At 49.9% G+C, this 12,947-nt stretch overlaps 1 protein-coding gene across 1 annotated transcript in view; it reads left to right on the forward strand.

Annotated features, from left to right (window-relative positions):
* Positions 1 to 8,326: 8,326 nt before the first annotated feature.
* The window catches only part of ACAP3 (ArfGAP with coiled-coil, ankyrin repeat and PH domains 3), a 92,621-nt gene continuing 88,000 nt past the window's right edge, over positions 8,327 to 12,947 (forward strand). Inside the window, exon 1 of the mRNA XM_053962834.1 lies at positions 8,327 to 8,407. Within this exon, the coding sequence (XP_053818809.1) occupies positions 8,361 to 8,407 (47 nt within the window). The 5' untranslated portion in view covers positions 8,327 to 8,360. The remainder of the gene's footprint in view (positions 8,408 to 12,947) is intronic.

The following is a 12,947-nucleotide window of genomic DNA, read 5'->3' on the forward strand; positions in this document are numbered from 1 at the left end:
GGATGGGATGGGGGAACAGGGATGGGATGGGGGGAACCGGGATGGGATGGGGGAACAGGGATGGGATGGTGGGGAACGGGATGGGATGGGGGGAACCGGGATGGGATGGGATGGGGGAACAGGGATGGGATGGTGGGGAACGGGATGGGATGGGGGGCGAGTGAGGATGGGCTCATGGGGAACGGGATGGGCTGGGGGCGAACGGGATGGGCTCATGGGGAATGGGATGGGCTGGGGGGCGAGTGAGGATGGGCTGGGGGGCGAGCGGGGATGTGATCGTGGGGACATTGGATGTGCTGATGGGGACCGGGGATCTGCTTATGGGGATCTGGGATGTGCTCGGGATGTGCTGATGGGGAACTAGGATATGCTTATGGGGAACTGGGATGTGCTCGTGGGGATCTGGGATCTGGAATGTGCTCATGGGGATCTGGGATGTGCTCATGGGGATCTGGGATGTGGGATGTGCTCGGGACGTGCTCATTGGGATCTGGGGTGTGCTCATGTGGATCTGGGATGTGCTCATGGGGAACTGGGATGTGACCACGGGAGTTGGGGATGTGCTGATGGGAGTCAGGATGTGCTGATGGGAGGGAACTGGGATGTTGTGCAAACATCAAACCCCTCTGGAGCCCTGTGCTTCCCCTCGGCTGCTCCTCAGCTCTCCAGCTGTGCCGCCTGCGACTCAGTTGGATGAAAGAAATTCATAATAATAATAAAAAATATAATAATAATATTGTTGTATTGATTTCAGCTAAAAAAACACATAAAGCAGGGGCCACAAGAGGTGCTCCCAGGCTGGGAGAGCTGGGAATGTTAAAAACCTGGAGAGGAGAAGCTCCAGGGAGACCTCAGAGCACCTTCCAGGGCCTGAAGGGGCTCCAGGAGAGCTGCAGAGGGACTGGGGACAAGGGACGGAGTGGCAGGACACAGGGAATGGCTTCCTTGGAGTGGAATTCCCAGAGCAGCTGCCCCTGGATCCCTGGAAGTGTCCAGGGCCAGGTTGGAGCACCCTGGGTGGGAACTGAATGATTTTTGAGGTCCCTTCCAACCCAAATCCTGCCAGCACGGGGCGTTCCAGGCAATCCCAAACCGTCTAGTTCAGGCTGGAAAGATGGGTCGGAGACAGCTGAGAGGAAACAACAGCTCCAGGGACAAAAATAAACCAAGGAAATGGTACAACACAAAGGCTGCAGATGTTCTCAAAGCCTGTAATCTGTATTTAAAACTCCTCCTGACACACTCAGCTGCAATGTCTGGATGGGCAAGGACCTCAAACCAGCAGGAAGAGGCACCCAACTCGTGGGCAAAGCAGGGAGAGGGAGGGAAAAATCCCTGGAGAGGAAAATTCCCCTGATGCAAGTCTGGGAATGGCAGAAGCCAGGCAGCTTTCAGGGCAAACAGGCTGTTCAAATGGAAGTGATGAATCTCAGCCCCGGAGGGGAGGGGGATTTCCAATCCCTGGCCTTGTGCTGCTCGTCTCCATCCCTGCTGGTGATGCCTTAGGATTTTAACTTCTGTATTTTTAATATATTCTTAATATTTTTTAAATATTTTATGTGATATATATTTTATGATTATATAGTATATCATAAATAGATATTTTTATTTTTTAATAAATTCTATTTTAATATATTAAATATATTTTAATATATTAACTATATATTCACTATATTACTTTATTATATCATATAATTATATTATTATATATTATATTATATTATATTATATTATATTATATTATATTATATTATATTATATTATATATATTATATTATATATTATAATACAATAATATAATATCTATATTATATATTATATATAATTATATATATAATATATTATATATAATATATTATATATAATAATATTATATATAATATATAATATAATATAATGTAATATAAAATAATATGATATAATATAATATAATATAATATATATAATAATATATTATAATATATTATTATAATGTATTATTATATTATTATACTATATTAAGTATATTCACTGTATTTTAAATATATTTAATATATTTAAAATCTATTTAATCTATTTAAATAGATTTTTAATATATCTAAATTCCACGTACAGGGTAACTTTCTGTCTTCCCATTTTGGGCAGACACAGCAATTCCTCTCCAGGCCTGGCAATCAAGGACCCCTCACTGCCTCAGGCCCCCAAAAAAAGTTAAACAAGAACGATTTTGGGGGGAGGAAACTTGGAATAAATCCCTTCATTACCTGAAGCTGTAATTGGGAGATTCACCCCCAATATGCGAATGGACCAAATTTATAAAAATATAAAAACCTGTGACTTGTTGTCCATTTTTTGGGGGGTTTTATCTGCCCTAAATGTACCTGAGGGCCCTTCAATAAACAGAATTGCTTTTAATTCTCCTAATTTTGTCTCTTCATTCTGGCCTCTGGTTTTGGGTAGCACAAAAAGGCATCGCTGGAGGCACCACGGGAAAGAAAAGATTGGTTTGACCTCACAAAAACAGAAACCACAAGAGCTCCTTCTCCTGGGCCAGGGCTAATTCCTTCCCCTGAATTCCTCAGAACACTCCAGCCTCTGATAACGCTTAAATAATTCAGATTTTTGCTCTCACTCTTGGCTGTGGCCAACAAATCAAGGTCTGGGTACAAGAGCCTGGTCTAGAGGTGAATTTTGGCTGTAATTTCTGTGCAAAAATGGCATTAAAAATGGCATTAAATGTCAAATTTCACCTCATTTCACTTCTGGGAACTCAGATGGAAATGAGAGCCTGGTCTGGAGGTGAATTTGGTGCTAATTTGTGTGCAAAAATGGCATTAAACATCAAATTTCACCTCATTTCACTTCTAGGAACTCATATGGGAACAAGAGCCTAGTCTGGAGGTGAATTTTGGTGCTAATTTGTGTGCAAAAATGGCATTAAATGTCAAATTTCACCTCATTTCACTTCTAGGAACTCAGATGGGAATGAGAGCCTGCTCTGGAGGTGAATTTTTGCTGTAATTTGTGTGCAAAAATGGCATTAAACATAATTTCACTTCTGGGAACTCAGATGGAAATGAAAGCCTGGTCTAGAAGTGAATTTTGGTGCTAATTTGTGTACAAAAATGGCATTAAACATCAAATTTCACTTCTGGGAACTCAGATGGAAATGAGAGCCTGGTCTAGGAGTGAATTTTTGGTGTTAATTTTTGTGTAAAAATGGCATTAAACTCAAATTTCACTTCTGGGAACTCAGATGGAAATGAGAGCCTGCTTTGGAGGTGAATTTTTGCTGTAATTTGTGTGCAAAAATGGCATTAAACTCAAATTTCACTTCTGGGAACTCAGATGGGAATGAGAGCCTGGTCTAGGAGTGAATTTTGGTGTTAATTTGTGTGCAAAAATGGCATTAAACTCAAATTTCACCTCATTTCACTTCTAGGAACTCAGATGGGAATGAGAGCCTGGTCTAGAAGTGAATTTTGGTGTTAATTTGTGTGCAAAAATGGCATTAAACATTGAATTTCACTTCTGGGAACTCAGATGGAAATGAGAGCCTGCTCTGGAGGTGAATTTGGTGTAAATTTCTGTACAAAAATGGCATTAAACTCAAATTTCTCCTCATTTCACTTCTAGGAACTCAGATGGGAATGAAAGCCTGGTCTAGGAGTGAATTTTGGTGTTAATTTGTGTGCAAAAATGGCATTAAACATCAAATTTCACCTCATTTCACTTCTGGGAACTCAGATGGAAATGAGAGCCTGGTCTAGGAGTGAATTTTGGTGTTAATTTGTGTGCAAAAATAGCATTAAACTCAAATTTCACTTCTGGGAACTCAGATGGGAATGAGAGCCTGGTCTAGGAGTGAATTTTGGTGTTAATTTCTGTACAAAAATGGCATTAAACTCAAATTTCACCTCATTTCACTTCTGGGAACTCAGATGGGAATGAGAGCCTGGTCTGGAGGTGAATTTGGTGTTAATTTCTGTACAAAAATGGCATTAAACTCAAATTTCTCCTCATTTCACTTCTAGGAACTCAGATGGGAATGAGAGCCTGGTCTAGAAGTGAATTTTGGTGCTAATTTGTGTACAAAAATGGCATTAAACATCGAATTTCACTTCTGGGAACTCAGATGGGAATGAGAGCCTGCTCTGGAGGTGAATTTGGTGTTAATTTCTGTACAAAAATGGCATTAAACTCAAATTTCTCCTCATTTCCCCACTCTCCTGTCCGTGGCTGGGTGAGGCCTCCTTGTGACATCTGCCAGGCCGCCCTGGGCCTCTTGCTTCGCTCACGGCTTCAGTTTAGGTGTAGAATTTTCTTTAAAAAATGGGATTTCCACGTCGGGCCCTGGTCTCAGTTCACACAAAGTTCATCTCAAGCCACCAGTGAGCGATGTGGTCGCTGCTGCCGCGTCTGTGGTGCGGGGTGGGCGGAAGACCGGGATTAATTAACCTTAATTAGCCACACCACATTTTGCTGCCTGTCCTGTGGCAACAGAGTTCGTCTGAGCTGGACCCACAAATCCAGATGTGCTCCTTGCCCGCGTGATTCCCGCAGATTTATCCCCAGCAGCAAATCCACTGCCTGTGGAAAATCCAATCTGGATTAAGGAGGGGCAGGATTGGTGCCAATGCTGCTGCTGGTTACGGAGTTTTACCCTTGGGATGGGGCTTGTTCTTCCTGCCTGGAAATCCTGCCTGGAAATCAAGGAGTGGTTTGGATTGGAAAGCTGAAATTCAGGAATTCCTGCCTGGAAATCAAGGAGTGGTTTGGATTGGAAAGCTGAAATTCAGGAATTCCTGCCTGGAAATCAAGGAATGGTTTGGACTGGAAAGCTGAAATTCAGGAATTCCTGCCTGGAAATCAAGGAGTGGTTTGGATTGGAAAGCTGAAATTCAGGAAATCCTGCCTGGAAATCATGGAGTGGTTTGGACTGGAAAGCTGAAATCCAGCTATTCTGGAAATCAAGGAATGGTTTGGATTGGAAAGCTGAAATTCAGGAAATCCTGCCTGGAAATCATGGAATGGATTGGATTGGAAAGTTGAATTTCAGCTATTCTGGAAATCCTGTCTGGAAATCAAGGAATGGTTTGGATGGGAAAGCTCAAATCCAGCTATTCTGGAAATCAGGGAATGGTTTGGATGGGAAAGCTCAAATCCAGCTATTCTGGAAATCAAGGAATGGTTTGGATGGGAAAGCTGAAATCCAGCTATTCTGGAAATCAGGGAATGGTTTGGATGGGAAAGCTGAAATCCAGCTATTCTGGAAATCAGGGAATGGTTTGGATGGGAAAGCTCAAATCCAGCTATTCTGGAAATCAGGGAATGGTTTGGATGGGAGAGCTCAAATCCAGCTATTCTGGAAATCAGGGAATGGTTTGGATGGGAAAGCTCAAATCCAGCTATTCTGGAAATCAAGGAATGGTTTGGATGGGAAAGCTCAAATCCAGCTATTCCAACCCCATGCCTCGATCAGGGTCACCTTCCACCAGGCCAGCTTGCTCAGCCTGACCTCGAATGTTTCCAGGGATAGGAATATTTCCAGCCAAACCCCTCTGGGCAATCTTTGACGCTGTTTTAACACCCTCATGATAAAAACTTCCTCCCTGACACGACCAGCTGCCCCTGAGGTTGCCACAACCCACCCGAGCTGGCGTCACAGCCAGCTCAGCCCCGAGCCACGCCTGTCCCGAGCGTCCTCTGGGCCTCACCCTCACCCGAGGAGGAACAGAAAACATTTCCTTCATGGAAAGGGCCACTGGATTTTGGAATGGGCTGCCCAGGGAGCTGCTGGAGTCCCCATCCCTGCCGGCTTTTAACGGCGTGCCAGGCCTGGGTGCCCAGGTGGAGCTGGCTCACGGGTTGGAGCCGATGGCTTCACTTTGAAAAGGACATGGAGGGGCTGGAGGGTGCCCAGGGGAGGCCAGCGAGGCTCCCAAAGTGTGAAATTGGCTCCTGGGGAGCAGCTGAGGAAGCTGGGTTTGGTCAGGCTCGAGAAGAGAAGGCTCAGGGGAGCCTCAGCATTCACAAGTCCCTGACAGGAGGGGCTCTTCAGGTGGGGGCTCGGCTCTTCTGCCATGCCCGCAGCGACAGGAGGAGGAGAGGAAGCTGAGGCAGGGGAGATTCCCATCAGACGCTGGAAAACTTGGGGTGCTCAGGCTTTGGAACGGCTGCCCGGGGAGGCGGTGGGGTCCCCAGCCCCGGAGGGGCCTCTGGGTGCTGCGGTTTGGGGGTGCTGAGCTGGGCTCCAAGCGCCCTCCAAGGCTGAGGGGTTCCTGGGGTCTCCGAGCTCCTTCCCGGCCTGGCAGAATCCACGGAGCTGGGGACAGGGGACGCGCCCGTGACACCCACCCAGCACAGCCGGGGGGCCGGGGGCGGCCGGAGGGGCAAGGGCTGTGTCCGAGCTGTGTCCGAGCTGTGTCCGTGCTGTGTCCGTGCTGTGTCCATGCTGTGTCCGAGCTGTGTCCGTGCTGTGTCCATGCTGTGTCCGAGCTGTGTCCGAGCTGTGTCCGAGCTGTGTCCGAGCTGTGTCCGTGCTGTGTCCGTGCTGTGTCCATGCTGTGTCCGAGCTGTGTCCGTGCTGTGTCCATGCTGTGTCCGAGCTGTGTCCGAGCTGTGTCCGAGCTGTGTCCGAGCTGTGTCCGTGCTGTGTCCATGCTGTGTCCGAGCTGTGTCCGAGCTGTGTCCGTGCCGTGCCTGTGCTGTGTCCGAGCTGTGTCCGAGCTGTGTCTGTTCCGTGTCCGAGCTGTGTCCGAGCTGTGTCCGAGCTGTGTCCATGCTGTGTCCGTGCTGTGTCCATGCTGTGTCCGAGCTGTGTCCATGCTGTGTCCGAGCTGTGTCCGTGCTGTGTCCATGCTGTGTCCGTGCTGTGTCCATGCTGTGTCCGAGCTGTGTCCATGCTGTGTCCGAGCTGTGTCCGAGCTGTGTCCGAGCTGTGTCCGTGCTGTGTCCATGCTGTGTCCGTGCTGTGTCCGAGCTGTGTCCATGCTGTGTCCATGCTGTGTCCGAGCTGTGTCCGAGCTGTGTCCGTGCTGTGTCCGAGCTGTGTCCGAGCTGTGTCCGTGCTGTGTCCATGCTGTGTCCATGCTGTGTCCGAGCTGTGTCCGAGCTGTGTCCGAGCTGTGTCCGTGCTGTGTCCATGCTGTGTCCATGCTGTGTCCGAGCTGTGTCCGAGCTGTGTCCGAGCTGTGTCCGTGCTGTGTCCATGCTGTGTCCATGCTGTGTCCGAGCTGTGTCCGAGCTGTGTCCGAGCTGTGTCCGTGCTGTGTCCATGCTGTGTCCATGCTGTGTCCGAGCTGTGTCCGAGCTGTGTCCGTGCTGTGTCCGTGCTGTGTCCATGCTGTGTCCATGCTGTGTCCGAGCTGTGTCCGAGCTGTGTCCCTGCCGTGTCCGGTGTGCAGGACGGGGTCAGCACTGTGTCCGTGCCGTGTCCGTGCCATGTCCGTGCCGTGTCCGGTGTCCGGTGTCCGGAGTCCGGTGTCCGGTGTCCGGTCCGGTTCTGTGCGCGGCTCCGCGGGAGGCGGGCCCGCGCTGTTCCCGGTGCCGTGTCGGTGCTGCGGGCGGCGGATCGGAGCCGTGGCGGGGCTGTACCGGGGGCCGTCCCCGCTACTGCGGGAGGCGGGCCCGTTCCGTGTCAGCGCCGTGGCGGTGCCGCGGGAGGCGGGCCGGGGCCGGTGCCGGTGCTGTGCCCGGTTCCGCGGGAGGCTGGGCCGTTCCCGGTGCTATCCCCGGTTCCGGAACGGTGCCGAGGGAGGCGGGCCGGGGCCGTAGGCGGTTCCGCGGGCGGCTGGGCCGTTCCCGGTGCCGTAGCCGGTTCTGCAGGAGGCGGGCCGCTCCCAGTGCTGTGCCCGGTTCCGCGGGCGGCTGGGCCGTTCCCGGTGCCGTAGCCGGTTCCACGGGAGGTGGGCCGTTCCCGGTGCCATAGCCGGTTCTTCAGGCGGCTGGGCCGCTCCCGGTGCTATCTCCGGTTCCGTGGCGGTTCCGCGGCAGGGAGGCGGGCCGGTGCCGGTGCTATCCCCGGTTCCGTGGGAGGCGGGCCGGTGCCGGTGCCGTGCCCGGTTCCGCGGCAGGGAGGCGGGCCGGTGCCGGTGCCGTGCCCGGTTCCGCGGCAGGGAGGCGGGCCGCTCCCGGTGCTGTGTCCGGTTCTGCAGGAGGCTGGGCCGCTCCCGGTGCCGTGCCCGGTTCCGCGGCAGGGAGGCGGGCCGGTGCCGGTGCCGTGCCCGGTTCCGCGGCAGGGAGGCGGGCCGGTGCCGGTGCCGTGCCCGGTTCCGCGGCAGGGAGGCGGGCCGGGGCGGGGGGCGGGCGCTGCCCGCGCGTCTCGGAGCCGGCGGGCGATGCGCTTCCTCCGCTGAGCGCAGCGCGGCCGAGCCGGCAGGATGACGGTGGAGTTCGAGGAGTGCATCAAGGACTCGCCCCGGTTCCGGTAAGCGCAGGGGCTCCGCGGCCGCCCCGGGAATGGCTCGGGAAGCGGTGGGGGGGGGGGAAGGACGGGCAGGGCCGCGCCCCGGCAGAGGGACCGGGCCCGGGAGGGGCCGGAGCCGGGGCCCAGCGCGCTCAGCCGGGGATGCGCCGGGCCGCAGGCGTTGCCCTGCCGTGCCCGCATCCCTCCCGCATCCCGGCTTCCCGTTCCCCGCGGCCTCCCTTCCGTGCCCCCCGTCCCCGCATCCCTCCGTGTCCCGCATCCCGCCCTCCCGCGCCGCCTTCGGGGATGGAACAATTCGGGATTCCTGGCGCTCGCCAGCGCCCGGTCCCGCTGGGAGCGCGCATCCCCGGCTGCGGAGCGCGCTCATTTTCCATGCGCTCACATCCCCATCTCTCGGAGGGCGGATTTTTTTTTATTTTTTATTTTTTTTTTTAAGCGGTCTGGGAGGAATCTGGGCTGTGACAACAAAGGCTCCGGCTTGGCTGTGCTCGCATCCTCCTCAGGCCGCTGCGGAGCGCCCGGGGCTGGCGGGGAAGGGAAGGGAAGGGAAGGGAAGGGAAGGGAAGGGAAGGGAAGGGAAGGGAAGGGAAGGGAAGGGAAGGGAAGGGAAGGGAAGGGAAGGGAAGGGAAGGGAAAGGAAGGGAAAGGAAGGGAAAGGAAGGGAAAGGAAGGGAAAGGAAGGGAAAGGATGCTCCGGGCGCTGCCGCTCCCTTGTGCCGGGAGCATCCCGGCTGCGTGTCCCGAGGGGCTCGGCTCTGCTGCTGCTGCTGCCCGGGGAGGAGCCGAGCTCCCGCAGGGAGCGATCCCCGCCGCCTCTGCGCCGCCTGCGTGAGCCAAATGCAGACAAAAGCCGGGCAGGAGCGACCTGTGTGTGCAGGGGAAGGAGTTATTGGGGGGGTTTTCTGCTTCCTGCAGATGGTCCGTGCTGTTCCTTCTCGGAATCTTTGTGTTTATTAGGGAAAAAAAAAAACAAAAAACCACAGCCCGACAAACCCCAAACCAGCTCGCGTTTTGTTTAGAAATGGTTTCTTAACCATTTAATGGTTTTTCCGGACCGCTCCGTGCAGAAGCGTCGCGGCGCTCCGTGGCCCAGGCTGGGCTGCCGAATCGTCGCTTTGGTGGCCGCGTGTGGCCGCGGAGCTGACCCGAAGCAGCCGGGCGAGCGCGGCTCCGTCATTGCCGCGGGGGCGTGGGGGGCGTGGGGAGGGTCCCGCCGCGCGTGGTTTCCCTGGAATTCTGCAGGAGATCCCGCTCTTCCTGCTGATGGGCAGTGCCAGCGGAGGTGACAGCTCCGGAGTCACGGAGTCATGGGACTTGGCCGTGAAGTGAGGCAGGAAATGCGTTCATCAGTCCTCTGCTCACTCAGCATCCATCAGGATTTATCCGCCTTTTTTCCCTTTTTCTTTTTTTTTTGTCTGGCATTAGGATTTGTCCACCTTTATTTCCCTTTTTTTTGGTCTGCCATTAGGATTTATCCAACTTTATTTCCCTTTTTTTTAGTCTGGCATCAGGATTTATCCACCTTTATTTCCCTTTTTTTTGGTCTGGCATTAGGATTTATCCACCTTTATTTCCCTCTTTTTTTCCCTATCATTAGAATTTATCCACCTTTATTTCCCTTTTTTTTTGGTCTGGCATTAGGATTTACCCACCTTTATTTCCCTTTTTTTTGGTCTGGCATTAGGATTTACCCACCTTTATTTCCCTTTTTTTGGTCTGGCATTAGGATTTATCCACCTTTTTTTCCCTATCATTAGAATTTATCCACCTTTATTTCCCTTTTTTTTGGTCTGCCATTAGGATTTATCCACCTTTATTTCCCTCTTTTTTGGTCTGTCATTAGGATTTACCCACCTTTATTTCCCTCTTTTTTTCCCTATCATTAGAATTTATCCACCTTTATTTCCCTTTTTTTTGGTCTGCCATTAGGATTTACCCACCTTTATTTCCCTTTTTTTGGTCTGGCATTAGGATTTATCCACCTTTTTTTCCCTATCATTAGGATTTATCCACCTTTATTTCCCTTTTTTTTGGTCTGGCATTAGGATTTATCCACCTTTATTTCCCTTTTTTTTCCCTATCATTAGAATTTATCCACCTTTATTTCCCTTTTTTTTCCCTATCATTAGAATTTATCCACCTTTATTTCCCTTTTTTTTGGCTGTCATTAGGATTTATCCACCTTTTTTTCCCTATCATTAAAATTTATCCACCTTTATTTCCCTTTTTTTTGGCTGTCATTAGGATTTATCCACCTTTTTTTCCCCCTATCATTAGGATTTATCCACCTTCCCCCCCGCCTTTTTTTGGCCTATCATGAGGCTTTATCCACCTTTATTTCCCTTTTTTTCCCCACCTATCATTAGGCTTTACCCATTTTCCCCCATTTTTCCCCCCTATCCTTAGGCTTTACCCACTTTTTCCTTTTTTCCCCCCCCATCATTAGGCTTTACCCACTTTCCCCCTATTTTTCCACCTGTATAATTAGGATTTACCCACTTTTCCCATTTTTTTTGCACCTATCCTTAGGCTTTACCCACTTTTTCCCATTTTTTTTCACCCATCCTCAGTCTTTACCCACTTTTTCCCCCTTTTTCCCCCCTGTATCATTAGGATTTACCCAATTTTCCCATTTTTTCCCTTAGTCTTTACCCACTTTTCCCCTTTTTTCCCCCCTATCATTAGGATTTATCCAATTTTCCCATTTTTCCCCCCTATCCTTAGGCTTTACCCACTTTCCCCCAATTTTTCCCCCTATCCGTACTCTTTACCCACTTTTCCCCAATTTCCCCCCCCATCATTAGGCTTTACCCACTTTTCCCCTTTCCCCTCCCTGTATCATTAGGATTTACCCAGTTTTCCCCATTTTTTTCCCCTATCCTTAGTCTTTACCCACTTTTCCCCATTTTTTTCCCCCTATCCTTACTCTTTTCCCACTTTTTCCCCTTTTTTCCCCCCTATCATTAGGATTTACCCAATTTTCCCATTTTTCCCCCCTATCCTTACTCTTTACCCATTTTCCCCCCTTTTTTTCCCCCTATCCTTAGGCTTTAGCCTATTTTCCCCATTTTTTTTCACCCATCCTTAGGCTTTACCGACTTTTTCCCCATTTTTCCCCCTATCCTTAGGCTTTACCCACTTTTCCCCTTTCCCCCCCTGTATCATTAGGATTTACCCAATTTTCCCATTTTTCCCTTAGTCTTTACCCACTTTTCCCCAATTTTCCTCCCTATCCTTACTCTTTACCCACTTTTCCCCAATTTTCCTCCCTATCCTTACTCTTTTCCCACTTTTCCCCAATTTTCCCCCCCATCCTTACTCTTTACCCACTTTTCCCCAATTTTCCCCCCCATCCTTACTCTTTACCCACTTTTTCCCCATTTTTTTCCCCCTATCCTTACTCTTTTCCCACTTTTCCTCCTTTTCCCCCCAGCTCTCATCCCCCCCCCATCGTGCTGCCCATCCACGTGAGCCAGAGCTGTGACCTCAGTGTCCAGATGTCTGTCCAGATGTTTGTCCCACATGGCACTGCCCCTTTTCCTGCTGCCGCCAGCGCTGATGGATGCCTTCATTTATTTATTTTTTTTTTTTTAATTTAATTTATTTATTCTCTGCGTGTCTGTGGGCTCCGGGCCAGCTTTTTTAGCATGCAGGCAGCATCACTCCGCTCTGCCACAAAAACAAACCCAGCTCTCAAAGCTGGACTTTTACCAAAAAACACTTATTTAAGCCTGGAATTATGAAGTGTTTCCCCCCGCCCTGCCTGTGAGAGGGAGAACAAGAGCTGGGGCTGGAGAAATGAGCTTGGCTCTTTCGGGAGGGTTGGAGGGTGTGCAGAGGGGGAATATTTAAAATTGTGAGCGCCTCGAGGATGGGAAATCCTGGGGGTAGAAAGGGGAAAAAAAAAGGAATTGAGTTGAACTATTTAGGGTTTACACCTTGAATATTGAGAAATGCTGATGTCAGAAGGAAAAAAAAAAGAATCAGGTGGAAATATTCAGAGTTTACACCTTGAATATTGAGAAATGCTGATGTTGGAAGGAAAAAAAGAAGAATCAAGTTGAAATATTAAGAACTTACACCTTGAATATTGAGAAATGCTGATGTCAGAAGGGAAAAAAAAAGGATCAGGTGGAAATATTCAGAGTTTACAGGTTGAATATTGAGAAATGCTGATGTTGGAAGGGAAAAAAAAGAATCAGGTTGAAATATTCAGAGTTTATAGGTTGAATATTGAGAAATGCTGATGTCAGAAGGGAAAAGAATAACCAAGTTGAATTATTGAGATTTACATCCCAAATATTGAGAAATGCTGATGTCAGAAGGAAAAAAAAAAAAGAATCAGGTGGAAATATTCAGAGTTTACACCTTGAATATTGAGAAATGCTGATGTCAGAAGGAAAAAAAAAGAATCAGGTTGAAATATTCAGAATTTACACCTCGAATATTGAGAAATCCTGACATGAGAAGGGAAAAGAAGAACCCAGTTGAATTATTGAGATTTACATCCCAAATATTGAGAAATGCTGATGTCAGAAGG

The sequence above is a fragment of the Vidua chalybeata genome, chromosome 22 (genome assembly GCF_026979565.1).
Source record: "Vidua chalybeata isolate OUT-0048 chromosome 22, bVidCha1 merged haplotype, whole genome shotgun sequence".
NCBI lineage: Eukaryota > Metazoa > Chordata > Aves > Passeriformes > Viduidae > Vidua > Vidua chalybeata.